The following is a 27974-nucleotide window of genomic DNA, read 5'->3' on the forward strand; positions in this document are numbered from 1 at the left end:
TCAGTCATCCAAGACGAGCCTTTTCGAAGGTCAGTTTTGGCTTGCAGCCCATTGTCCGCAGGCTTGGGAAATGTCCCAGAGCTCTGAGGGGGGCGGTCTTCCCTAAGAGAGGTCTGGTCTTGCTGTGTGGAGTGGCAGCCTCCAAGCTCATCCGGGGATGAGTTCTAACAATACCCTGAGATCCTAGGACTGAGTCAGGGATCCTGAAAGGTATGAGGGGGAAGAGGTGGGGAAAGACGGGGGACAGTCAGCTGGCCAGAAGCCACAGTGAAGGAAATGCTAGAGTGCTACCTCCTACAACTCCCTCAGACAGCTTCGCTGAGTTGGGGCCCCGACTCTGGAATTCCAAGCTCTTTGTCCTATAGGGCCATTAGGAAGGAGGCAGAGAAACTGTTCTGCCCAGGCACAGAGGGGGTTGTCAGCATGAGGAGGTGTTGAGTTCAAAGTCTGGAGCAGAGAGTGAAGGAGGTGTTTGGTTGGCTATCCTGGAAAATTTTGACTTGGGACCCAGGGGTTTCCCTGTCCCTCTGTAGTCACTGATGGTACCATCACCTCCAGTTCCCAGCCTTTGGACAGCCCACGCTTACCAGATGTATTACCATGACGGGGGCTGCCTAAATTACCGTGTACCTCACCTCCGCCCCCAACCCTTTCTCCCTCTCTTTCAAACCTACCAACTTCCCTGGCTTCAGAATCAGCTGGGTTGGTTCATCATGGTTTAAGGTGGGAAGTTTGGGGAGAGGGAGGGAGCCTAGGCAGTGGAAAAAATCCCACCTAGTAGTGAATCGTCTGGACAGGTGTGCGTGTGTGTGTGTGTGTGTGTGTGTGTGTGTTGTGTGCAAATCTCTCACTCTTCCTCCAGTCCCAGAACCCTTTCCACCTCCCTGCTGACCATCCCATGGTTTCCTCAAACACCTGGGGCTGGGAACGGAAATGCTAGGATCTCTTGGGTTCAGGCTGTGGGTTTTGCTTTACGGCTCCCAGGAGGCGCGCAGCAGCGACCTGCTGATGGGATGGGCTGTGAAAAGAGGTTAATGCAGAGTTGTTGGTGGTGTGTGTGTGTGGGGGGGGGGGGGGGTGACGTGATACTGCCCCTCCTCGCCTCCCTCAGGTCTCCGTTGACGTCTCCCTTTCCCACCCCCGGGCTTCCAGCTTCTCGATTCTCCCAATGTCCCTCTTATTTCCCACCCCCTCTACGGTTTTCCAGCTTCCGCCCCAGCCCCCGCAGTTCCCTTGCTCCCCCAAATTGCAGTCTAGGGAAAATGCCCTAACACAGTCTCCCGCCCCTGCTCCCCAGTCCCATTGGTTCCCTCCCCCCCTGCAGCACCTGGCCCCCCCCAGCCACCCGATTGGCCAGCCGCCCCATCAGTCCTCGCCTGGCTTGCTGACGTCATCCTGCAGTAGCGGGGATGGGGTGGGAATGAGGGAGAGAGTGAGAACGCCCGGCTCGAGAGCGAACGAGAAGCCTCTGCAAGTCCCCCACCTCAGCCACCTAGGTTGGGGTCTGCGTAGGTCTGCTCTATGGACTAGTGTGCGCGGCGGGCTCTTTTCTGTCCCTGCACTGCGGCCCGGCCCGCTATCTTCCCTCCCTTCCTTGGAGAGCCCCTGCATCCCTCCCCCAAGGTGGAATCAGCCGGCTGGAGGCTCTTGGGGGAGAGCGATCGCCTGGCCCTGCCCTGCCCTGCCCACACCACACCATGACCCTCCTGCTGTTGCCCCTCTTGCTGGCCTCCCTGCTCCCCTCCAGCTCCTGTAACAAAGGTGAGTGAGGTGGGGGAAGGGGGGCACTGAAAGAGGGGTATCCGGCAGAGCCATGTGCGGGCAGGGGTGAGCAGGGGCTGTTGAAGCTCTCTGGCAGATGACAGGTGTGGGTTCTTCCGACCGTTCCCCTTCTCATCCGTTTTCTGAGAGCTGCCCCCTTCTCTCCCTCACATCCCCTTCCCCACACCGTCCTCTCTGGGCTGTTTTACCCATGTGCTTCTCTGGCTCCCATTTGGTCCTCATTTCCATCTTGGGGTCTCTGTCTCCCCCTCCTCCAGTTTCTGCCTGCGGGAGATATCTCAGGTCGCAGAAGGACTTGCCCCTGAAGGGTGATACACATCTCTGGATGGTTCTCCGTGTGCACTGGGGTGTGCCCACACTAAGGGTGTGTGGCAGATCCATCTGGTTCATATCCATCCCATCCTTGGGAGAAATAGTTCCTTGCAGCTCAGCAATTCGGAGCACGTATGTTTTGGCGTGTTCCTCTGCATCCGTACCCTGAGTACAGCTGGGCTGAGGGTTACCAGAGCTGCCCTCTCTGGCAGACAGCAGAGAAATTCAGCTGGGTGAGGCCATCAGAGGGACCAGGGCGGAGGCGGCAGGGAGAGAGGGGTTGGGGGAAGAGGGCTCAGGTAGGTGGAGAAAGGCAGATAAGGGCAGAAGTGGGTGTGTGTGGGGGGTGCTAAATGAGTGGTGAGAGGGAAAGCTGAGAAGGACAAGGGAGAAGAGGTGTGGGAGGGGGATGAGAAGGAGGGTAAAGAGGGTAAAGGTGGAGGCAAAAAAAGAGAGAAGATTGAAAGGTAAATCTAGAACAGGTGGGGAGAGGGGGAAGGGAAAGTCAAGGAAGGAAGGGCAGGGAGCCAGGAGTGAGTGAAGGAAATGAACACAAGCAGAGTCTGTGGCCAAGAAGAGAGGAACAGGGAGACCTGGGGGCGAGCTGTGGAGAGGGTGCCCAGCACTGGACTTGCTACACTGCAGCCCCTTCATCTTCAGGCTGTGGCTCCTCACCTCAGTCTCTGACCTCAGCCCAGCTTCTTAGGCTCTTGCCACTTCCTGTGCTTGCCTTCTGAGCACCATCTTGTGGCTTTCTCCTCTGCCATTAGAGAAAGGAGTTTTGGTGGTCATCTGCAAGAAAGGGGCAGGCATTCCAGTACCAGGAGGCTTTTTGTGGTGTGGTTGGAGGAAAGACTGGAAATAAGGATGTTTTGTTCACCGTCACGTACTGGGCATGTTTCCTTTTGGTGACTCAGTTTCCCTATGATGATATGTCTTCCTCCACCCATGTTTCACTGACAGGCCATCATGAATGTGCTTTGGGGTCCTGGTGGTTGGCATGGTGGGATTAGACAGAGCAAGCAGTGGCAGCTGGAGTGGGGGGTGGTTAGAGGGGAAGGGAACATACTGTGCCTTCTCTGTAGCTCCTCACCAGGCTAACGGGAGATCAGTACTGGGGAGGAGACACAATTGAGTGAGCTGAGTGTTGCAGGAGATGGGGAAATCTAAAGGCTGACTGAGTCCTTCACCCCTCCTGGTTGGCTGGTGGTTGAAGGGAAGAGGGGTGGGGTAGGCAAGAAGTAGAACTAAGTCATGGGTCTGTATAAAAAGCGGGGTTCAGGGAGTATGGGGTTTGGTGGCCTTGTGGGAGACACAGAGATGTGCTGGCTGTGAGTGTGTTCTCTTGAGTGTAGGGATGAGAAGTAGGGAGGGGATTTGTCATGTTTCTAGGCCAGTTCAATAATCCCTCAGGATGTCGGCTGTGCTGGGTCCGGTCATTTGGCATTGATTCCTCTGCTCCATCCCTGTCCCTCTCTGTCCCCCTCCTTCTGTCCTATATTTTCCCTTCTCTTAGGTTGGATGGACTTAGGTTGGGGCTTGGCTGGGAGAAGTGCAGAGTGGAGGGATCAGGACTGAAATGGGGTGATGGTGACGGTGGAGAGGGTAAACACTCAGGATCTCAGGAAACATCTGGATCTTCTTTTTCTAAACTCAACTCCGCCCTTAGTCTAGGCCTTCACTTTCCCAGGGCCTTCTGATGGCCCACCACTGCTCCCTGAATCTCCAGTCTCCACTCTCTAGCACTTGAAATCCCTAAAGAAAATTCTTCACCCTCTGACCACGTCTCCCAGTGGAGATAGTTGTCCCCCTCCTCCCCCAGGATAGGGTGTTGCCACGGAAACCACCTATCTTGCCATAGGAGAAGGCTGTGACCTCTCACAGACCCTCTGACTCCTCTAATGCTGATTTCTTCTCCTCAGCCCTTCCTCCTGCAGGTGTTGCTGCAGCGGGTAGAAAGGGTGATAATGCTGGAATCTAAGTGTCTCTGGGTTGTGTGGGAGTGGAGGGCCAGCTCACAGGTGCTTTCTCTCCTCTCCCTGGGTGGGGGTCAGCCAACAAGCACAAGCCATGGATCGAGGCAGAATACCAAGGCATCGTCATGGAGAATGACAACACGGTCCTGCTGAATCCACCACTCTTTGCCTTGGACAAGGATGCCCCCCTGCGCTATGCAGGTGATTGGGGTTGGGGGATGGCAAGGTGGGTAGGACGGAGAAAAGTGGTTGGGAAGGCAGAGGGCAAGGGAAGAGAGGGGAGGAAGTCCCGAGAGAGGGAGAGCAGTAGAAGTGGGGAAGAGGCCGTGACGAAGTGGTAGACGTAGGCTTAAGGATGTTGGCTGAATAAAGGGAGCCAGAGAGAAGGACATGGGCAGGCAGTGGTTAACTGCATCAAGATTTTGTCAAATCTCAGACCCAGTATCTCTGAGAGGTTGCAGCTCGGGGAAGCTGGTGTTGGAGCTGTATGTCTGATAATTAACACTTTCACGTGTACAAGAGAAGGGCTGAGGTTTGGAAGGAGAGGTGAAGCAGAACCCAAGGCAGAGAGGTTGAGGCTGGGAAGAAGATGCTGGAAGTGGCAAAGGAGAAGGAGCCTCATCCCTCCCTCTCCCCTGGGCCAGGAGAGATCTGTGGCTTCCGGCTCCATGGGTCTGGGGTGCCCTTTGAGGCCGTGATTCTGGACAAAGCAACTGGAGAAGGGCTGATCCGGGCCAAGGAGCCAGTGGACTGTGAGGCCCAGAAGGAGCACACTTTCACCATCCAGGCCTACGACTGCGGCGAGGGCCCCGACGGCGCCAACACCAAGAAGTCCCACAAGTGAGGAAGCCCTTGTCTCCTGCTGCTGGGCTCTTCTCTCTCCTCCCAAGCCCCTCACCATCCTCTGCCCATGCTGTCATTGATACCTATCCCGCCCCTCTCTGTTCATTGGGGTCAGGGACGGAGGCCGTGTCCTCCAGGAGCCTTCACTTAAGGTGATAGAAACATGTAGTAGAACTCATGGGATCTAATCCTGGTTCTGCCATTTATGACCCTGGGCGACTTACTTAGCCTTTCTGGATCTGCTTTTACTTCTCAGTAAAATGGGGAACATGATAATCCCTATTTCTCTAGGTTGTTATGAAGGGTAAAGGAGATGGTTTATGTAAAAAGCGTGTACCGCAGTGCCTGATACGTGGGAAAGGCTCAGTACATGGGAGTTATGATGATGAGGAGCATAACGAGGAGAAGGACGATGAGCATCTCAGCACACATCCGGATTCCTTCCACCTGCCCCACCACTTTGCAGCAGGCACATACTCACACACACGGTATACTCATGCACAGCGCTAGGTGAAGGTGGGCAGGAGAGAGCTCCAGCATGAATGAAACCAGGGCCTGAGAATCCCATGACTGTGCCCAGCTAACTTCTCGTCTGAAAATGGGAGAAAGATTGGTAGCCAGTGTTCCTGGGCCACTAAGAGGCACTGGTAATAAACCGCGCCTTGTGATTCAGTTTCCCATTTGGAGATAGGACCTGCCTCTGGGACCTGGGTGCCTAGATCTTGGTGAGGGGCAGGGCTCAGCACGAAGGGCAGAGCCCCAGGGCTGCTTGCCCCACAGGGCCTGAGTATAGGGGGGGCACATCTGACATGCACACTGCACATGGATGTACAGAAGGCAGCACTCCTCTTGCGCTCATGTCAGATGACTAATGGCTTTTATATAAATACCACTTCCCTTCTCCTAGTTGGTTTTAAAGATTTTATTTATTTATTTATTTATTTATTTATTTATTTATTTATTTTTAAAGATTTATTTATTTGAGAGAGAGAGTGGGAGTGCATGAGCATGTAGCTGGGAGGGGCAGAGAGAGAGGGAGAAAGAAACTCAAGCAGGCTCCATGCTGAGTGGGGAGCCCAATGTGGGGCTTGATCTCAGGACCGTGAGATCAGAACCTGACCCAAAACCAAGAGTTGGCTGTTCAACTGACTGTGCCATCCAGGTGCCCCATAAGGATTTTTATTTTTAAGTAATTTCTATACCCAACGTAGGGCTCAAACTCACAACCCTGGGACCAAGAATTGGATACTCCACTGACTGAGCCAGACGGGCACCCCATCCCCTGGTTGGTTTTAATTTGGCTTTTATTCCGTGTCTTCCTTGATTATCCCATTGGATTTGATTATTGTGGAGGAACAACCAGCTGGATACAAAATTTTGTTTTACCCCTTGTCTTGGCACCCAACCTATAGCATTCTGTACAGGATTCATCCAAGTCAGCTGCTGGTGTCCCCTGGGGTTGTTCCTTACCCCTTACATCAGTCACCCCTTCCCTTGTGGGGCCTGGTGTCCTGGAGGGTGGGATGAGCATGCCCATGGCCCTAGGCTCAGGACACACTGGCTTCTGTCTGCTTTGACTCCCTGTCTGCATTCCTACTTGTGCCTCTCTTTGTGTTTTGAGGCTGGCTGACTCTTCCTTGTCCCTCCTCCTGCTCTGGTACATGCAGGGCGACTGTGCATGTGAGGGTCAACGATGTAAATGAGTTTGCCCCCGTGTTTGTGGAGCGGCTGTACCGTGCTGCAGTAACTGAGGGGAAGCTGTATGACCGCATCCTGAGGGTGGAAGCCATCGATGGTGATTGCTCCCCCCAGTACAGCCAGATCTGCTACTATGAGATCCTCACACCCAACACCCCCTTCCTCATCGACAATGATGGTGAGTCCATCCCCTGCCCACACCAGCTGCCCAGCCCTGTACACCCATATCCATCAGAACATCCCGGGACTGAGCTCTCCATTTGTGCTCCTCAGATCCTCATTCCATAACCTCCTTCCCAAGGTAGAGCCTTTCCCCCAGATACCTCCTTCCCAACTTCCTGCTGCCTAATTCATCTGCTGCCCAGTTGACTCATGAGTCTTCACCTTGCCTCCCTAAGCTTTCTCTAGTGTTCCTTACCCTCTTTGTCTCCTTCCACATCCATCCCAGGAAACATTGAGAACACAGAGAAGCTGCAGTACAGTGGCGAGAGGCTCTACAAGTTCACGGTGACGGCTTATGACTGCGGGAAGAAGCGGGCAGCAGATGATGCTGAGGTGGAGATCCAGGTGAAGCCTACCTGTAAACCCAGCTGGCAAGGTGAGGAGCTGCACTCTGACTCATCTTGTGAATTATCTTTCACCTTGGTCTCCCTTCTTGTCCATTCTGACAATAATAGGGCTAGCTTAGGAGCCAGGGGAGAGATATTTGGGGACAGGCTTGCAGCTGTCTACCCTGGCTGTCTACCCAAGAATGTCAGGGGACATGACAAGAACAGAATGGATAAGAGGGGCTGCCTTCCTCTCCTCTCTCTTCACTACCCTCTCCCTTTCCTCTATGCAGGCTGGAACAAAAGGATTGAATATGCACCAGGTGCAGGGAGCTTGGCTTTGTTCCCTGGTATCCGCCTGGAGACCTGTGATGAACCTCTCTGGAATATTCAGGCCACCATAGAGCTACAGACTAGCCATGTGGCCAAGGGCTGTGACCGTGACAACTACTCAGAGCGGGCCCTGCGGAAACTCTGTGGTGGGTGTGCCCTCCCCTCTCCAGACCTCTCCTGAACCCTCCTCTGCCTCTTTCCTAAGACTCTGCCTTATACCTTCCCTTGCCCACCCACAAGTGTACATATCCACAGAGGTTATAGCATGTGGTTAACTCTTGTGGCCCCAAAGCAAATCAGTGTGTCATTGCAAAGATTCATGATCCTAGCACAAGACAGTTACCAGGTACATTGTGGAACAATGGTAGGGAGAAATGAAGAGTTGGAGAATGAGTTAATTAGAGAGCCATTCCTAGAAGAGAGGTCCACCCTCTTGTGTCTTTGAAAGGCCAAAAGAGGCCATGAGATTAACTGTGGGAAATCTCTCCCCTTCAGTTACTCTTGCCCTGGCTGCTTCCAGTTTCCCCATCTGCTGCCTCGCAGCTCTGACACTTGTGCCTTCTGGGGCTTCTGCAGGTGCTGCCCCTGGGGAGGTAGATCTGTTGCCCATGCCCGGCCCCAATGCCAACTGGACGGCGGGACTCTCGGTGCACTACAGCCAGGACAGCAGCCTTATCTACTGGTTCAATGGCACCCAAGCTGTGCAGGTGCCCCTGGGTGGCACAGCTGGGCTGGGCTCTGGACCCCAGGACAGCCTCAGTGACCATTTTACTCTGTCCTTTTGGATGAAGCATGGCGTCACTCCCAACAAGGGCAAGAAGGAAGAGGAAACCATCGTGTGTAACACTGTTCAGAATGGTGAGCCTTCCCCAGGGCACTGGTCTGAGAGTGAGGAAACTGGCTTCTTATTCCTGCCTCTGTCACTGCCCAGTTTGTGGCTATGGACAGGTCACTTCCTCTCTCTTCATTTGTAAGATGGCAGTGCTAGGTTTGATGCTCCCTGAAATTGTGTGGCTTACTGCCTGCATCACAGGTTGAGACCCTACTGCTCTCAGAGTACAATGGGACCACTCACTGCCCTTCTCACCTGCGATCACCCAATCCCCCTGCATCCCACCATGTGGTAGGCTACCCCCAGTCTACTCCTATTAAGCCTGTCCACTGCAATGGAAAAGCATGGATAGTGGTGTGCCCCATTCTTTCTCTCCTGCCCCCTCCCTGCCCGTCCTCCTCTTCAAAGGGCTAGTGGGCTCCATTTCCAAGTCCCCCTCTTTCCTCGACTGCAGTGGCACGGTCGCTCTTGGCTCGGTCTTGTCCTGACCTTTCATTTCTACCACTTCTCCAAGCTCACTTTTCTTGACTTGAAAAGGGTTGTCACCCATGGAGTTTGCATTAACCAAAGGACCAGTAGAAATCTGGGTGGGAGCAGGGAAGACCTGCGGGGACTCTGAACCAGTGTTGCATCTTGGCCAAACAGAATGCTCGAGAAGCCCTAGTGATCACTTGGGCTGAACTCTGTGTGTCAGAGGGCGAGAAAGAGAGGAGACTCTAGGGAATACGGTGGGAGAGCACCTGAGAGTAATGAGAATTCCGCGTTTTCTCCCTCTGGTGCTTTGAACCTGTTCTTGCCTCAGGCCCTGTGTTTGACCCCTGTCTTCGTCCTCTCCCCTCAGAGGACGGCTTCTCTCACTACTCACTGACTGTCCATGGCTGTAGAATTGCCTTCCTCTACTGGCCTTTGCTTGAGAGTGCCCGCCCAGTCAAGTTCCTCTGGAAGCTGGAGCAGGTGAGGCCAGTGCCAGGCTCCTGAGAGAGCTGGGTGGGTGTACCTTACTTCCAGGCAAGGAGGGTCCTGGGGCAGAGGTTGGTATTTTCTGGGTTGCCCTGTATCCCCTTCGTGCTCCATTTTCAGTTCCTGACCATTCTACCCCCAGGTTCTCTTGTTCTCCTTTTCTAAGGCTTATCTCCTCAGAAAGCTCTCTGGGATTAAAAGGAAATTGGGAACACATTACTACTAACATCATACCCAACCAAACATCTTTTCTCCTTTGTTTTATTTCATCCCTTTCTTACCTAGAACCTTAACAGTACATATCCCTGACTCTCAAGCAGTTAGCATGTTGTAAGCCAGAAAGTAAGTAATTCTGGGGTATGCAGATTGGGGTTGAGTCTGGCCATGGCAACTCACTAGCCATGAAATCTTCCTTGGTATGTCTAAATCTCAGTTTCTTGGTCTATTAAATGGGGCCCTATCTCCCAGGGTTGTTGCAGGATTAAATGATGTGATAGACCTTATAAGTCAGAAGGAATGTTAATTCTCACTACTATTCTCTGTGATTATGAAGGACAAATAAAAATAGACAAGAAAATGTATAAAATCCTCTCTAGAGTGACAGTTGCAGCCTGTGCTTTATTCATTCTCCACGGGGACCAGTGGGGACTAATTTGAGTTCCCATCTCCTTTTATCTTTCTTGCAAGCCCCAGTGGAGTGTCAAGTAAGCAAATAGCGGGAAAAAGACAGGACGTGGAAGAAAGAGAAAGGAAAAGGAAGAGTCTAGAAAATCCACAAATTAGATAATTGAGGGCTGTCTATAAAAGCTTTCGGTTTCTGTGGCACTCTTTAAAAGAGACAGTCTGCCATTTGCTGCTTCTTGATTGAAAGATCAAGATCGAAAGAACAAGATCCCTTGTTGCTAATATTAGTAACATGACTCTGCTTTTCTTTTATTTTCCCTTATTTATTCAACAAATATTTGTTAAATATCAAGTAAGGCTCTACCATTCTGCTTAGTTCTGAGGATACAATGGAGTATAAGATGAAACAAAATCTTTGCCTTCTTCGAGCTTACATTTTAGTTGGAGAGGTAGATTTTTAAAAAGTAAGTCATATACAAACAGTGAATTGTAAAAAATTCTCTGAAAGAACAAGCAGGGGACTGAAGTAGAGGATGGGAGAAGGCGATGGCGGGGGGAGTTCACCTTAGATCAGATATTCAGGGAAGGCCTGATTGAGGTGGAATTTAAGTTTTGTTCTAAAGGATGAGAAACGGGTGAGAAGAAAGTGTTTTAGGTAGTGGGAAGAGCTGATGCAAAAGCCCTGAGGCAGGAAAGCACTCAGCATGTTCCAAGCATGGGAAGAAGGCCAGTTGGGTTAGAATACAGTGAACAAGGGGGAAAGCCTGGGCGTGAGGTTGGGGAGATAGGCAGTGATAAGGTTCTACGGTGGACTTCGTCAGCTGGAGTTCATTTAGATATTGTCCTATGAGAAACAGGAAGCCTTTTGAAGGGTTTAAAGCAGAGAGGTGATCTGATCAGATTTATTTTAAGATGATACCTTTGGCAACTATGGGAGGAGTGTATTGAAGAGATGTAACAGTGGAAGGACCCAGACAAGGCTGTTGCCACGGTAAAGGTTGAGGACTTGACCGATGCATGGCAACGTAGAGAACTGCACAGAAATCTGCAGCTTTGAGCTCTGTTTGGACCTGGGATCAGCAGCCCCGCTAATGGATTGGATGTGGAAGATGAGGGAAAGAGAAGGATCAAAGGTGTCCTGTAGGTCATCCATTGGAGGAACTGGATGGACAGTGGAGTGTTTATGCTGCCTCAGGAAAAGTGAGCGTATTGCGAAGTGGTGTGGACTTTCATCTTACACATGTTAAATTTGAGAGACCTGTGAGACATCCAAGTGGATAGCCCAGCATTCCAAGGAGAGCTCTGGGCTGGAGATGCAGATTCTGGAGTTATTGGCATAAATATGGTATCTGAACCCGTGGGAACAGATGAGGGCACTCCTAGGAAGAGCATGTATAGAGAAAAGGGAAAAGGATCAATGTTGAATCTTGAGGCGTTTCAGCACATAGAAACTGATAAGGCAGAGAACTCTCTACCCCTGATTCCTCTGACTACCCCCACCTCCATCTTGACTGATCCTAGGAGAAACCTCCAAGGGGAGCCTCTTTGTTTTATTGTTGGGTGACAAACTTCTCTAGACCTTTCGGTGCCATACATACATACATACATACATTTTCGGGGAAAAATTTATTCACAAAATAGTGTGTTCCTTCTCTTAGGAATGTTTATAGTTTTAGAGATTTGCCTAAAGAGTGGAATTTTGGGTACTTGGTTGGTGCCTGATAGATTTTGGGCAGGGATGTTATTTCTTGAGCTGGGTAGGCAGCAATTCACTAGTAGCCCTGCTGATAGAGCTGGGAATATGAGGGACTGTACCCTGTCTCCCAGCAGAAAGGGCAGAACCTAATGTTAGTTCCCTGAAGATAAATCAACTGAGGGTTCTTGCCCTTATGCTGCTTATTCCCCCCAGGTCTGTGATGATGAGTGGCACCACTATGCTTTGAACCTGGAGTTCCCCACAGTCACACTTTATGCCGATGGCATCTCGTTTGACCCTGCCCTCATCCATGACAATGGTCTCATCCACCCGCCCCGAAGGGAACCTGCTCTCATGATTGGGGCCTGCTGGACTGGTAAGTCCGCTTGAGCTTCTCAATGAAGACACTGAAGTTTGGAGCCCCTAGTGGCTTAGGATTATTGGGGAAGGAGCAAGGGCAGCTTGACTTCATTTATCTTCCTGCAGTTGGACGGGATGACTCAGAGAGACCTCCAGTGGAGGAGATCACAACCCCCCCAGTCCCCTCCCCACCATCTGCAACCTGTTCAACTAGTCATCACGGCAGGCAGCACCAGAATCTCTCTTTGTGTAGCTTTGGCCAGTGCCCATATTGTTCCATCAAAGGGATGATTTCCACAGTACATTCCCTTGCTGGAGGTCAGAGAGTCATCAGTTTTCCTTAAGCTATTTCTTTCATTTTTTTTCTTCTGGGAGCATGGGTGCGTGTGTGTGTGTGTGTGTGTGTGTGTGTGTGTTACCAGAGCCCTTGTGTTTTCTCAGCAACATATTTGGGGGTTGGTCTCTAGCAGAGGCTGGAGAGATTGAGATGTGACATTGGTGGACAGGTTGCCAGTCCTACACAGGCGGGGACAGAGCAGGGAGGACCTCTTTTTCCTTGCTGCCAGTCTGTCCCCACAAACTTAAACTCATTGCCACTTTTTATTTTCCTCCAGAGGAAAAGAACAAAGAGAAGGAAAAGGGAGGAGACAACAGTACAGACACCACACAAGGTACTCTGTGCGAAAGAACTGGAGACCAGAGAGCTCTCACCTTAACTTTGTGCTGTGCTTCCAATTCCATCCCAACCCAAAAACCCAGCCAGCCTTGTAGTTATTGCTACCCACGCCACCAGGGGGCAGAGCCTGCACGAAGTACTGCAAGGGAGGGCTCCCTTGGAGAGGTAAGGCCAGATGGAGCTTGGTGGCATCCTTCTTGCCCACAGAAGGAAGTGGAAGAGTTCTCTTGCTGGCTTTCCACATAGTGGATGGGACTGTGGGAGGCAGGAGGCAGTCCCACGCAGGGAGATCTGGGCATCTGTGAAGCTCCACACGTCCCCCTGGGTCCCCTTGCATGCCCTGTGACCATGCCCTCTTGCCTTCTCCTTTTCCTCTGCCGGCTCTTCTTTCCTCCCTTTGGTCCCACTCCTGTCCTTCCCTTTCTCCCTCTCCTGGGAGCTTTCCTCACTTCTGTTGCTCTGTTTTTCACCCTACTCCTCTCTTGGATTTATTCTCTCTCTGGTCTTCCTTTCTGTTTTCTCCAGTCTCCCCCCAGCCTCACTTCCAGGTCTTTTCTTTCCTTTTCATTTGCACATTTCTCCTTCCATGCTCTTCCTCCAGCCTTGTGCCCTTCCTCTCTGCCCCCTTTCCTGCTCCAGCTGTGTCTCCCCTCACCCACTCTCACCTCCTGTCCGCCCCTGTGTTCCTGCCCTAGGAGACCCCTTGCCGATCCACCACTACTTCCACGGCTACCTGGCTGGTTTCAGCGTGCGCTCAGGCCGCCTGGAGAGCCGCGAGGTCATCGAGTGCCTCTATGCATGCCGGGAGGGGCTGGACTATAGGGATTTCGAGAGCCTGGGCAAAGGCATGAAGGTATAGCCCCTTCCTCTAGCCCTGTCCTTCCAGGCATGCGCCCTGCCCCCGAGCCCGGCCCACCCCTCCTCCTCTGCTCCCTTCCTCTCCCGCCTCCCCGTCCTGCTCTCAGCTGTCTGTGTCTGGGGCCCAGGTCCACGTGAACCCCTCGCAGTCCCTGCTCACCCTGGAGGGGGATGATGTGGAGACCTTCAACCATGCCCTGCAGCACGTGGCTTACATGAACACTCTGCGCTTTGCCACGCCTGGCGTCAGGCCCCTGCGCCTCACCACTGCCGTCAAGTGAGTGTTGGGTGGGGGTGGGAGGAAATCACAGAGCAGAGCCAGACAGTGTCAGAACTCCTTGGCCTTAGAGGTCACCCGGGTCTAGGCACACCTCCCTCCCTGTATGGATGGGGCAGATTGGGCCCCCAGAGACCACTGACCTGCTCAGTTGACATAGCAATGTTTGTAGAAGAGCCTGGACTAGACTCAGAGTTAAACAACGGATTCATTCCTGTTTCCGCCAACCACCCTTCTAGGACTTTGGGGTTTTAGTTTTCCCTGTGCCTCTATGCTGATATGTAAAGTGGGACAGACAGGGTACTGTATTGGGAGCTGGGGGATCTGACATTAATTCTGACTCAATACTAATTGCCTGGATGACCTTGAGCAAACAGCTCTAGTTGTTTCACCTATTTTAGTCTTGATTCATCAAGTTCTTGCAAGGTCAAATAGGATGATCTAAATCCAGGCCTTGGCAACCTATGGCTCTGGGGCCAAATCTGGCCTGCTGCCTGTTTTTGTAAATAAAGTTTTATTAGAACACAGCCATTCCCATTCATTTGCATATTAGTTCACACTATGATGGCAGAGCTGAGTAGTTAGGACAGAATCTGTAGGGCCCAAAAGCCAAAAATATATATCGTCTGGCCCTGCACAGAAAGTTTGCTGACCTTTGAATTCTAAATAAATAATTTTGATTCTTTAAAAGAAAAATTGTAAATTATTTCAAGGTGTAAGTATATTAGGTGTTTAAAAATACAGATTAATTGAGAGGTAATGAAAACACAATAGCTATGGACATATTGTCTATTACGGGCTAGCTTTTCACATCAAGCAAATGCTGTAAAGCAGGGATAACAATAGAAGCTTTTTTTTTATAACAATAGACTCTAACTCATGGAATTGGTATGAGAGCTAAATGATACAGTCCAGATCAAACGCCTAGCAGAATGCCTATTCCACCGATGTTCGATGTTCGCTATTACAAGCAGGCATTTTCACCCCCTAGAGTGTTTGTAGGGCAGTTTTTAGGAGATACTGCCATCTAGTGGGCGGATTACACAATGTAGGAGTCAGGATTCCTGAACAATATTCCCTTCTCCCCTGCTCTGCCTCAGTTTCTCCATAAGCGATATGAAGATAAACATTTCTGGGTTGTCCCTGTCCTGGCAAGGGTGGGTTTAAAGAGTAGAGAGGAGAGAGCTCTGAACCTTACAGAGTGACCGCGCGTGATTTTCAGGTCTCACAATTAAGTTCTGCAAGGCCGGGACAGTAGCTTTTGGGAATCGCGCATCTGGCCTGTGGTGTGGTCACGGTGTGGAGCTGAAGGCCACAGGTAGCTGGAGTCACGTGGGCACAGACCAGAGCTGAGTGTGCCCCCTCCCTACGTTCTAGCTGGAACTCTAGTTGTTAAAGGGCAGTCATGCAGTTTTATAGGGTTTAACTCACCAGAAATCAAGCAATTGCCTCATGCCCTTCACCAGGCTCAGGAGCCATGTCAGAAGGGAGGGTGCTGACTTTTGGCTTAGGGTGGGGCTCTGCAAGGGGGGTCCCGTAGGGGAGGAGTTGACCTCCTCTGTGCTGATGGACTCATCTGAATTCCTCCTCTGTCTTTCATGCCCACGCAAGAGGCTTATCCAAGGGCTGGGAACCTAACTTTGGTCTTTTAGTAGGGGGAAGGCATCTTGTTTTCGGTATGAAGTCAAGAAAGAGAGCTCTCATTTTTCCATTTATGGGGCTACCATGGGGTTAGTGCTAACCTAATACTTCCTTGAGGTCATTGGAGAAAATAGAAGGGTGTGTGTGTGTGTGTGTGTGTGTGCACACCCGTGAAAGAGGGAGAGGCAAGTACCTAACAGAACCTCCCTATCTCTTGTACAAAGCCTTGCCCTAGTCCATGTGGCTTCCCCAGATTCCAGAGTTCAGTTCTTAGAGCTCTGTCCATTTAGAGCCAGATTTATGCAACTATTTGTCAATGCAGATTTTCCCTAAGGTTTTTTTCCTCTCTTTACTGGAAAGCCCATCTAGTTTGTGGCATTAACCACTGAATAAATGGCTACCACATCTTTTTGTCTAACTTTGTCCTTTTCCCTTAGCCCTTGACTTTCTACCTGCTTGCTATAACCTCTATCTAGAAGTTCTGCCAGCACCTCAAACAGACAAGCTGAAGGTGAAATAATGACCTTTGATACCCAAACTAGCCCCTCTCCTGAATTCTCTATTTCTGTGATGGTGTCTCTGTCCTTGGATTCATTCAGGCTTGAGACCTCTGAGTCCTCTCAGATTTCTCCCTGTCTGTCCTCCACACTCCATCAGTTGCCGGGTCACCCTGATCCTGCCTGTGCCAGGTGTCGGGTAATGTGTCTCCTTTTTTCCCATTTCTGCTGTTATGGCTCCAGTCCTGGCTCTGATGATCCCTCACCTGGCCTATTGCCATAACCTAACGAGTGGACCCATCTCTAGTATTCTAACTTCAGTTCACCCTCCACCAGAGGCTAGGTTAGTGGTCGTAAATCAGAATTTTCCTCCTATTTCCCCGATGTAGAAGATATCAATGGCCTTCTCTTGGCCAGTGCTCAAAAACTGCCCTTAAAGCCCTCACCATCTGACCCCAGCGTTCCTGCCTCATGTTCTTCTCTTCCCCTTGGTATACCCCTCACTGTCCACTCGAGGGTCTACCTTCTGCCTGCTGAAGTCCTACCCTCCCTCAAAGGCAGCTCAGTTGCTACTTCTTTTGACTAGTCCTGTCCTCCCTTGCCAAATGCCCCAGTTCCATCCTAACCAGAAATAACCTCTGCCTCTCTAAACTCTCGTGGGTTTTTGTTTGTTCCACTTACATGATGGTGACTGTGTTTGCCATTGTTTTGAGGTTGTGTGCCATATCTCAGCTCTGGACCAGATCATTAGTGCCTTCGGGTCAGGGCCGGCCCCCTGTTGCCCTTCGGATCTCCTTTGGATTGCTCGCTGCAGTGGGGATGGTTGTTGCAGCCTGTGCTTTCAGAGTCAGCTGACGTCGTTTTCCAAGAGGCTTTGATCTGGGCCCCTTGGAATGACCGTGCAGATTCTTAGGTCTCACTCCCTGTGGCACAGGAACTCAGCAGGTTGTGGACATTGGTAACATTAGCGGCTCTGAGTTCATTGTGTCTGAGCCCCCTTTTGGCTCCTGTGGTCAAGCTGGGCACGCTCAGTAACACCCCCTCAGTTAGCACAAGCTTATGGACCATTGGCCCTGCTTCTGAGTTACCAACTGCCTTGTGAGGGCTGCTTGTTCAAGGGGTACTTCTTTATAAATAAATTTGGTGCAAATCCAGGCCCCAAATAGTAGCTGTGGTTCAGAAAGAGTGTGGAAAGAGTGTGACCTTAGAATAAGAAGAGCAGGTTTAGACCTCGGCTCTGACACGTATTTCTTGTGTGGCCAAGATGCTTGATCATCTTTGGTTTCTTAACCCGAGTCCACAGCACTGAAATAAGGTTGAATAAAATAATATGTGCAAATGCTTCAGAAACTAGCAAGTGTGATGAGAACGCGAGGTGTCATTCTTATTGATCGGCAAAGCGTGGGGCTGGAGGTGACCCTGGGAACACCTTCCCGAGCAGCTGTGCTGTGGGTTGGTTGGCCTGGCTGAGTATTTTAGGAGGTCAGTGAGGCTACGCGGGACCATGGAGGCAGGTCTAAGATTGTCACATTAGCTCACCTACCAAAGTAGTTTTCTCTGATATTGAAGGGAATGAATGGAAGTTACACCAAGGAGGAGGACATCCTTGGAGAGGCTCTCCAGCTTTTGTTGTTGAGCATTTTTGGACATGTATCTGCCAGACATTTTGCTGAACACACATTGTAATTTAAATCTCCTGAGTCAAGAACTGTGTATGTGTAAACATTCTCGTAGGTTCAGTTCGTAGACTGGAGTTTGATAGATGTTCCATAATCTTGGGTTAGGGCATTGATGATGTGCTCGGCCGTGTATGTCAGGGTCACCTGCTCCGTCCTTGATCCTTTCCCACAGTGGCTTCCTCCCCGGAAAGGCTGTCTCCCCTCCAGCTTTGATATGGAGGGGTAGTGGTGCCACTGCAGAGACACTATCCCTCTCTCTCCCCCTCCCCATCCCTGACATGGGGTGCTCTGTTGTAGAGATGGAGGCCTAGAAGGATGAAACAGAGTATGGATTGTAGGGGAGGAGGTGTTGGGGTCACAAGCTGCCTCTCTCCCCTCTTGTCATTTAGGTGCTTCAGTGAAGAATCCTGTGTCTCCATCCCCGAAGTGGAGGGCTACGTGGTGGTTCTTCAGCCTGATGCCCCCCAGATCCTGCTAAGTGGCACTGCTCATTTTGCCCACCCGGCGGTGGACTTTGAGGGACCTGAGGGGATCCCTTTGTTCCCTGATCTTCAAATCACTTGCTCCATTTCTCACCAGGTGGAGGCCAAAAAGTACGAGAGTTGGCAGGGTACAGGTAAGGATGACTCCAGGGAGTGATGTCATCCTGAGAAATGGCCCATGTCTAGAACCAGAGGGAGGGAGAAAATCTGGGGCTAGACATGCGAGTGACTGCATCTTGCATTTGCTTGCCTAGAACCATTTACATGAGGACATAGAGCCAGGAGGAGGCCTCTGGGTGTGAGGAAAGTATGGGGAAATGGCATTTTTGAAAATGATGCTGACTACTCTCAGGGGCTGAGCCTGGAAGCCGGGGGGGGGGGGGGGGAGAATGGCCATGAGGTGGGCCCTTTGGCTGTGACCCATATGCTGACTCTCTCCCATCCAGTGACAGACACACGCATGTCAGATGAGATCGTGCACAACCTGGATGGCTGTGAGATTTCCCTGGTGGGGGATGACCTAGACCCCGAGCGGGAAAGCCTGCTCCTGGACATGGCATCCTTGCAGCAGCGAGGGCTGGAGCTCACCAACACGTCCGCCTACCTCACCATCGCCGGTCAGTGGGGACTGAGAGCCTGTCTTCTTTTTCTGTGTGCACCCCTCCCCATGATCAAGTCTCTGGGAATCTCAGGGGGTCCTCCTTCCAGGCCTAGGGATGTGACCAAGTGCCATCTTGCACCTTGCCAGCCTGGAAGCTCCTCTGGTTTCCAGACTGCCACTAGAGGGGCTGTGCTGGGGTTTGGGCTCCCAAGTGGTTCTTTCTCCCTGCTTCTCTCTATACCCTGGCTCCCCTGTTCCTGGTTTCATTCCTTCTGTGGCTCAGTCTTCCCTAATGAGCTTTTAATCCTCTAGCTGTTTGGTCCTAGCTATCTTCTCTATGTCTTCCACTTCTCTGATCTCTTGTACACAGCAGAGCTTTAACTCCCATGCCCACATCTTAACGAGTAGTGGTAATGACTTTGTAGCTTGGTAGCCTGCTAGTCTCCGCAGGACCCTCTATAAGGGAGGGTGGGAGAAGGTGGTCATAACTGGTTCCCTCCTATTTCCATTCCCTTCCAGAGACTCACCAAGGACTTCTTTATTTTCCACTCTTTCTGTTTCCCTCCTGCTCGCCTCCTCCCTCCGTCTTGCAGGGTGTCCTTATTGCCTTCTCTTCAGCCCTACCCAGAAGCCTCAGAGTTTTTAGAGAAGAGCAGAGCAGGAAATGGACCCCAATCCCCCTATCCCAGTCAGTCAAAGCTGGGCTAGGCGTGGAGGGGTACATCTCTCAGGAGAACTCAAGTCACACCTCTGCTAAGGAAGTGGGACTAGATAGACCCATGCTGTGGCTGTGTGTGCTATCAGCTGGTCTGAGAGAGAGGGTCCTGCCCTGAGCTGCTTCCTCCTCCCACAGGGGTAGAGAGCATCACTGTGTATGAAGAGATCTTGAGGCAGACTCATTATCGGCTAAGACACGGAGCTGCCCTCTATGCCAGGAAATTCCGGCTGTCCTGCTCAGAAATGAATGGTCGTTACTCCAGCAATGAATTCATCGTGGAGGTATTCAGAGAGTCTCCTTCCCTCCACGGCTCCCCCGCTGTCAAGGAGCCTGGGTGGAGCGGACTGAGACCCAAAGTTGGTGGGAGTGGGCATCAAAGCACGGAGGAGCCACCTGGCAGTGGCAGAGACAAAGATGCTGTGGGTCAGGGTTAGTAGGTGGGCTCTAGCGAAGTGGAGTGGGACCTGCAGAGAAGCGCGTGCCTACTGAGCTCTCCCTCCCCAGGTCAACGTCCTGCACAGCATGAACCAGGTGGCCCACCCCAGCCACATGCTCAGCTCCCAGCAGTTCCTGCACCGTGGTCACCAGCCCCCCCCTGAGATGGCCGGACACAGCCTGGCCAGCTCCCACCGAAACTCCAGTATGTAAGACCACGCCGGGCAAGGCAGGGCGGGGTTGTGGTGGGGAGTGGGCTGGGCACAGGCATCTTCTCCTCCACCACTGGGAGGGGAGGAGGCTGATGGAGCTATGGTTCTGTTCCCTGTGCTGCCTGACTTAACTGACCACTCTGTGCCAATCCCTGTGATCCCTGGACCATTAACTTTCCCTCAGGGAGAATATGAGCCCGTGCCATTCACTGCCGGGGGCACTCATGCCCGGAATCATAAAGTTGGTGTGGGGTTTAGGTGCTTTTGTTGTTCCTGCTGTCCTCCTCCAGCAATATCAAATTAGCCCTGGACCTGGGGATCCTCTGTAGTGAAGCCATCAGGTATTTATGAAGCACCTATTGTGTACTAGCACTGTCCTAAAGTGCTATTAGGAACATAAAAGAATTAGATGATAAATAGTTTCTATCCTCAAGGAGAAAGTTGGTGCTCTTACATGTATTATTATGTACTATCTATAAAGTCATAAGTCTTTGTAAAACAAAGTGTTCAACGAGGTAAAGTACTAAATCTAGATGGAGAGCTGCCCTTCTGAGGAATCTTGTTCCCTAGCCTTGGTCTTTTACCAGCAATGCAGGGTTTAATTCCCAATTTGAGAGTTGCTAAATTGTAGACCAACTAGACACTACAAGTGTAGAGAAGAAAAATTAACGATGATTCCATTGCAGAGAAGGAGCCATTGTTAACGTTCCAGTTTTTTTCTGTGCCTATTTTTTTTTCTTTTTACAAAGTTGGGATCAAACTATTTTATAACCTGATATTTACACCTAATATTATAAAATGACTTTCTTCCACATTATTAAAATCTGCATAGATGATTCTGACGATGCTGAAAATGGCTTTTGGAATCCCTTTTAGAGTTGCTTTCAAAGCCAATTTATGTGATGCAGTTATTTTTATTACATTTTAGATACACCTTGCTTTTGACCCATTTCAGTATTACCCAGTTTCATCAGCCACTTTCATCAGAATTGGCTCTGGATATCATTTGAAGTTTTTAGACATACAACCCACTGTCAGAGGGCCCAGATTTGTCACTTTTGAAAAAAGTCAAAAGGTGTATCTGGGCTCTGAAGGCAATTCCCGAAGGAATTCTGAAAATGCTTCCTTGGAAGAAGTCCATGGTCACCAAACACAACTTTGAAAGTTACAGAGCTCATATCAATACATTTAATAAGAAGAACAGTGAACACATCGATGTGTACTAGGCACCATGCTCGTGGGCTTTTACACATACCAGCTCATTACAAACAACAAATGAGATAGGTACTAGAATTATCCCCTTTAAAAAAGGCAAGGGAATGGAAGCCCACAGAGGTTAAGCACTTTATACAAGATCACGCAGCGAGAAAGTGATAAGAGCCAGGATTCAGATCTGGGCAGCAGGATTCCAGAGCCTGTGCACTAACCATTGACTTCCATACCTTCTCCAGGTATGTCTGATGCTTGCTTGCGTTTTCTTTTCTTTCTTTTCTTTTTTCTTTTCTTTTCTTTTCTTTTCTTTTCTTTTCTTTTCTTTTCTTTTCTTTTCTTTTCTTTTCTCCTTCCCTTCCCTTCCCTTCCCTTTCCTTTCCTTTCCTTTCCTTCCTTTCCCTTCCCTTCCCCTTTCTCCTTCCTTCCTTCCTTCCTTCCTTCCTTCCTTCCTTCCTCTTTCATTACTTTATAGTTGCATCTAATTTGGGGGAGATCCTGAGGACTTCCTAGGGCTTTTTTTGACGGAGGTCAGCTCCCCGGTACCCCCAGGGATTCCGTCCGATTTCCTCCCCTTAAGTGGTGGCCACCACTAGAGTCCCCTGTGTTCCCTTTCCCTGGGGCTGACTCCCTTCTTCCGTGCTCTCTCTGAAAATAACTGCAGGGGCTTCTGTAAGTGCCTTTACTCACTATAACAAAACAGTTGGAGGTAGGAGTGGAGGGAGTAGGGAAGTAGGGGTGAAGAGGAAGCATAATGCGTAACCAAGTTGCAAAGGTTCATAGAAACTTCACACAATCTTTAGAGACTTGTGAGCAAGCTAAACCCGTTCTTGTTAAAAAGACCCTCGGATCCAGCTTCCCACCCCTCCCCCCAGTGATTCCCTAGCTGTTTCTTCAGTTCTTCCCTTGGGAATCATCCCACTCAACCTTGTCTGGGTTGGATACTGGGTCCTGCTACTTTGCATTGACATTACTGCTGGGCCTGGTGAATTCTCAGTCTTTGTTCTCTGCTGGGAGGGAATACCTGTTGTAACTACCCCAGAGCTTCGTGCCCTGAGTGGCCAGTTGTCCCACTGGCCGGCCTGGTAGGCCGTGTTTCTCACCCCTCATCCCCTGAAGCTGCCTGGATGTGCTCCAGGGTGTGTGAGGGTTGCCTTGTTTCACCTCCTCAGAGTGAAACCCAGCCTCCCCGTTCACTGTTCTGAGCTGATGTCTAGGCCAACCAAACTTCCCTCTGAGATTTCAATTGATAGAGGCAGCTTGCTTTTGCTTTCCCCTTATTTTGGCCTGAGTAGGATGCAGAGTTCATAGTTCACCTAAAGCCATTGGAGATGGACATCTCCTGAGCATACCAGGAGATCCACTTCATAAAACCCATCCCATATACCTTCTCTGACTCTTCACAGTGTTCCTTCCGCTCTCCTCCCCAGTGTCCAGGAACCCTCCCAACTGCAGGCGTGGTGTTATGGAGTGGTGACTTTGCAATTTCGAATTGCTCCAGCCAGGGGGAAACCGAAGGAGGCATAATCCCCTCCAGTGGGATAGGGGATTCATTTCTCTGAAGCTCCTACGAGTGCCAGAAAAGAGATATCAGTGTGAACTGGGACAGTTAGGGAGGGTTTTATGGTGCAGGTAGAGTCAGAGCTTGGACCTTGAAGGGTAGAAGGGATTTTGGATGAGCAGAAGAGAGAATGAGAATTTGAGAATTGGGGGTGGACAGCTGGTTTGGGATGTTCATGGTTAGGGAGAGAAGGTTGTCCCAGAAGGGAGAGGCAAGATGATAAAGACAATATTTACCTAGTCATCCTGAATTCTGATACACCTTGGATGGGCTGGAGAGTTGTAAAAAGGCTTGGTGCCTAGGTTACTTTACACCCCATACTAGTTAAATCACATGGAGGTGGGAGCCAGGCATCAGTGGTTTTTAAAGATCTCCAAGTGATTCCAATGTGCAGCAAAGTTTGGGAACTGTTTCCCTGCTTTGTTTCCTACAAGTTTCTGAAGCTTTGCAGGAAGACCTACAACGAAATAGGGTAAGCACAGGGGCACCTGTGTGGCTAAGCATCTGACTCTTGGTCTCAGCTCAGGTCTTGATCTCAGGGTGGTGAGCACATGCTGGACGTGGAGCCTACGTTAAAAAAAAAAAAAGGAAATAGGGTAAGCATAGAAAATGAACTAGGGAGTGGGGAGGAAAGGACAATTCTGAAAGAAGAATAAAGTGCAGGTGGATATGAAGTCCATCCATAAAATACACATACTCTGAAATACTTGGGGTTGCCAGAGTGGGCCAGAATTTGGACTCTGAGCTTCCTTGCAGCTTAAGCAAAAGGAGACCTGGGCACTTATGGGAATCGTATGATAAGAGCCAACCAGTATTTCAAGAAAAGTCCTGGGACTGAGAGCAGAAAGAAATTTCTCCTAAGGCTCATCAGAAAGGGGGCACCAAGCAAGACTGTGGACAGGGCTTTCAACAGTGTCCTCACAACCAACTGAAACAAGTTTCTCAGGGGCCATTTGATAAAACACCCCTTCATGTTGGGCATTCAGGTCATTCAAGGCCAGAGTTAACTGCTTGGATCTAATGCAGCAAGAAAGGTTCACTGCACTTTTTATATACTCTTGATTTTTGTCTGTCGCTAATTTAAAAATGCTGCCATCTCGCTGGCTTCCCAGGCTTATTTTAAATTAATTAACTCTACTTGTTTGCCTGCAGATACAGGTCTGCATTTTGTCTTTCCGGGGCCATTTCTTATTCCTGGCAATCAACTTGTCGTTTCCCCCGCCAGGCTAAGCCAGAAACTTCGGCTTGCCATCGCTGTGCTCCTAGAGCAAGTTTGCCAGCTACGGTCTCCTCTATGAGTCAGGGGAGGGTCTCTACTCCTTCTGGAGCCTGGGCTCAGCCACAGGGGCCATCTCTTGGCCGGATTCCTGTTCCTGGATCTTGCCCACTGACACGGAGACCTGGGAGGGACTATTTCCTGTAGGTGGTCAGAAAAAGCACCTCTGTCCCCTTCTTCCCTTCTCCCCTATCCCTAGGCAGTTGAGAAATGCTGAGCTAGCCATCTCTGCCCTAGAGCCAGTACCCAGGGAGCCAGCTGGCCCTGTTTAGCAGGATCAGCTCTCATCGACAAGTGGCCCCAAGTGAGCTATGGGTCGGGTCAGGATGGGGACCAACTTGGCAGAGAGCCATCAGGGTGGCCTCAGGGAGGTGCAAGGTTAGCGTGCCTACTCACGCAGGGCATTCTCCACACTCCTGGCTGGCCCCGGAGCTTGTGGCAGTCTGCAGGTGCTGGTGGCTGGGGAGGAGGGGAACGCAACAGGCTGTGTGCGTGGCTGCCCATGCTGTGTGCCTCTTTATGTTCTGCTCTCTCTCTCAACGTGTGAGCCTTCAAGGCTGTGGGGAAATTCGGGCCTGGGAGATTCGTGTGTGGGCTGTGTGCGTGTATGGGATGCATATATGTAATCATCCCTCCGCCGTGGGACTGTCCGGATCCTGGGCCCCACGAGCCCTCCGTGGTTGGGTGAGCTGCTGTGCACACAAACAGTGAGCAGGGTGTGCTCGCATGTGGGGTGCAGTGACCCAGCTGCCTGTGCGGGCCCTCAGCCTGGGGACCTGGATGTGGGACCGCTGCCTCCACGTGCTGTCGGTGGGGCTGCGGGCTCTCCTGCTTTGTCTGCTCCTGCCGCTCCAGGCTCTGTGTGTGTGTGCGCGACAGGTGGCCATGGCCATGCTCGCAGCTGCTTGCTCTGTGGCCCGCGCTGCCCGTGTCTGCGCTGTGTACATCCTCCTTCAGGGCGTCGCCTGGTGCGCCCAGCTGGCGGGGAGCTGGGTGACGCTGCAACTATGGCTCTGCTACGCCTTGCTGGAGACCCTCAGACGCCTCCCTTTGCTCCTGCTCTGTGCGCAGGCTGCCAGGTGGCTGGCGTGGGCGGGGGTGCAGGCTGGCAGAGTCCTGGCTCGGGTGCAGGCAGTGGCGGCTCTCGTCCAGCTGTGTGGCCACACGCTTTTCATGGGCACGTGCTTGTGCATCCATGTCTGCTTGGCCGCCATCAGCTCCAGGGTCCGTGTGCGCGTGCACGCGCCTTTCTCTGTCTCGCTGCCCTTCAGGGTCCGTGCTCCCCTGAGCCGAGGCATTCAAGTGAGGCTGTGGGGCCAGAGGGGTGACGGGGCCGCGGGGGAGGTGGGTATACCTCAGGGGGAGACTTGGGAGGAGCAGGAGCCCCGGATGCCCAGGAGCCCTGAGCCCACAGGGAGAGGAGAGGTGTCACAGAGCAGGAATGAGCTCAGTCCAGGTGGGTAAGTGAAGGGGCTGCTGCTTGCCCCTGGGGCCTGTCCCCCAGCCTGGGGCGCTAGTATCTCCTTCTGGCTGCCAGGCCAGGCTTGGGGCCTGCTTCGCCTCTTAGGATGCAGGAGGACATTCTCTCCTCTTGCACCATTGTGCCTGTGTGGCTGCCTCTCTCCTCCCCCCCCGCCCCCAGGCGCCAGGCACCTCTTCCCTAGGCTGAGTGACCCCTTCCTGAGCAGGGAAGGCATGGGCAGAATGACTGTAGGCTCCAATCCTTACACCTGTGTCTGCTGAGAACAGGGCTGCTCATGACAGCATTGTGCAGGGAGCTCTCCTCCCCTGGCCCATGCCCCGCTTGGGACACCCTCTCCCTCTGTCTCTGTCCCTTTGGCCTTAGCAGCTCTTCCCCCCACTTTCCTCCCTATCTCCTGCTCTTCTATTTCAATAGGGCTCTCTTCGTCCTCCAGCTTGCACAGGGTATTCCCCCCTTCTGGGCCATCAGGGATCCTGTCTTTTCTTACTCCAGGACTCCCTCTTCCCCTGGGGCCCCCCATCCCCCGCTCCCTGCTGTGCCAAGTCCCTGCGGGGGTGCCTGGCGGTCTCCTCACTGCACGCTGTCCCTGCAGTGGTCCCCAGCGCAGCGACTCTCGTCATTGTGGTGTGTGTGGGCTTCCTGGTGCTTATGGTCATCTTGGGCCTCGTGCGCATCCACTCCCTTCACCGCCGTGTGTCAGGGGCCGGTGGGCCTCCAGAGGCCTCCAGTGACCCCAAGGACCCTGACCTCTTCTGGGATGACTCAGCGCTCACCATTATCGTGAACCCCATGGAGGTGAGTGGCACTGGGAAGTGGGGCAGTCTACAGTCAAGATGCAGCTGGAGCATCTCCATGGCCGGGCCCTGGGCAAAAAGCTCCAGGATGAGCTGCCTTGAGTGGGAAGGAGGAAGGTTTGAGGGTGTGGGGTAAGGGGCCCGAGGGAGCGTGGTCCCCACAGGAGAGGCTCTGGGGTGTGTGTGGACCACTGAGCCCGTGCTCTCTGCTCCCACTTTATCCAGTCCTACCAGAATCGGCAGGCCTGTGTGGCAGGGGCTGCTGGTGGCCAGCAGGAGGACGAGGACAGCAGTGACTCAGAGGCAGCGGACTCCCCCAGCAGCAATGAGAGACGCATCATTGAGACCCCTCCACACCGCTACTAAGGCTACACTCCTCCCTGAACAGAGAATTCTGCGCTGGTGAGACAGAGACACCCCCAGAAAAGAGACAAGGACATTCTGAGAGAAGAGACCAATAGAGAGAGAGTTCTTCAGAATGAGTCATCCTTTAATCCCCGAATCCCAATGGGCCCCGCTGGGATCCACCCCCCCTGCCCCCCACCCCCAGCCCACCTCTCTCCTGTGCCTCTGGGCTTCAGTTCCCCAAAAGACTTGGGCTGCCTTCTCTGTCCCCAAGGCAGTGGCCGCTTAGCTTGCCCAGGTCTCTGTCCCCCCCACCAGCCATGTGCTGCATGGGGGATGGGGTTGTCACTAGCGGCGGGGGGGTGGGATCGAAGAGAACCTTTCCCTACTCTCCTGTCCATGGAGGCCTTCCTTCCCTGGGACTCCCTCAGCTGGGCCTTCACAGCTTCTCTTCTGTCCCCTCCCCTTTCTCTCTTTCCATTTCACTCTGGGGACCCCTGCTTCTTCACCTTGCCCACTCTCCTTCCTTTCCTGTCCTCTTTCCTCTCTTCTCCTTGCCTGAGGTCCTGCAGCCCCTACCCCTTCCAACGTGACCTGGTTGTGGCCAGGTTGTGGGGATGGCAGGCGGAGTGGCGGGGTGGGGGCCCAGGTATTATATATAATGTATATTTTTTCATGTTGCTGTGAGCGCAGCCCCTGTGTTCCGTGTGCAGCTCACAGCCTTGTGTGTGTGTGGCATCGTCATGTCCTGGGGTGGGGGTAGGGGGTTGGGTGTGGTGAGGGAGGGGACACACCCTAGGGTTTTCAAATAAAACAACCAGAAAAAGCTCTGTGAGCCGCCTCCTGCCTGCCCGATCCCCTGTGGGTGTTGTGTAGGTGGCAGGCTTTCCGGTCCCAGGGCCCGTTGGGGTTTTTGAGCGGGGCTGCAGTGAGAGGGCAGGGTGTCAAAGCACCCCCCAGGTAAATCTCCAGAATCCAGGCCACTGGGAATGTGATACTATTGGCCCCACTGCCTTCTTCCTTCAGCACCCCCAAGAAAAGCATAGACGATTCAGGGAGCGCCCGCATGCCTGGGCTTCGGGGGAGACCCTGTCAGCCCCTCCTCGTCTCTTGGAGATTCTGCCTGGAGCTTCTAGCCCGGAAGTCCAGGGCGAGAGGGCAGGCTACCCTACTGTTTGTAACGAGAAAACAGGCTCTGGTTCACGTTCCCCAGGTAGTAAGGAACAGGAAACAGATGGGCTCATTTCAGAAGAGGGAACTGTATTG

General features: G+C 52.0%; 1 protein-coding gene across 2 annotated transcripts; it reads left to right on the forward strand.

Annotated features, from left to right (window-relative positions):
- Positions 1–35: 35 nt before the first annotated feature.
- Positions 36–27534, forward strand: CLSTN3 (calsyntenin 3). Of its 2 annotated transcripts, none has more exons than XM_044385258.2 (18): positions 36–210; positions 4149–4271; positions 4715–4910; positions 6581–6789; positions 7060–7209; positions 7453–7638; positions 8069–8350; positions 9166–9278; positions 11818–11980; positions 12579–12635; positions 13336–13493; positions 13627–13775; positions 17982–18208; positions 18521–18691; positions 19529–19674; positions 19898–20033; positions 26162–26364; positions 26589–27534. In XM_044385258.2, the coding sequence occupies exons 2-18, from the start codon at positions 4196–4198 to the stop codon at positions 26727–26729; spliced, it is 2763 nt and encodes a 920-aa protein (XP_044241193.1). In that variant the 5' UTR covers positions 36–210; positions 4149–4195; the 3' UTR covers positions 26730–27534. The 2 variants fall into 2 exon arrangements, with proteins under 2 accessions (XP_044241193.1, XP_026358322.1); XM_026502537.4 differs by lacking the exon at positions 36–210 and adding an exon at positions 1126–1761.
- The last annotated feature ends 440 nt before the right edge of the window (positions 27535–27974 follow it).

This window comes from Ursus arctos, unplaced genomic scaffold (genome assembly GCF_023065955.2).
Source record: "Ursus arctos isolate Adak ecotype North America unplaced genomic scaffold, UrsArc2.0 scaffold_26, whole genome shotgun sequence".
Lineage (NCBI taxonomy): Eukaryota > Metazoa > Chordata > Mammalia > Carnivora > Ursidae > Ursus > Ursus arctos.

Bases quoted from the DNA above. Each gene is read 5' to 3' on its own strand.
- CLSTN3 (XM_026502537.4), top strand. From the start codon at position 1,698: ATGACCCTCCTGCTGTTGCCCCTCTTGCTGGCCTCCCTGCTCCCCTCC. The intron at 6,790-7,059 runs GTGAGTCCATCC...CATCCATCCCAG, and splicing joins CTTCCTCATCGACAATGATG to GAAACATTGAGAACACAGAG. The intron at 19,675-19,897 runs GTATTCAGAGAG...CTCCCTCCCCAG, and splicing joins GCAATGAATTCATCGTGGAG to GTCAACGTCCTGCACAGCAT.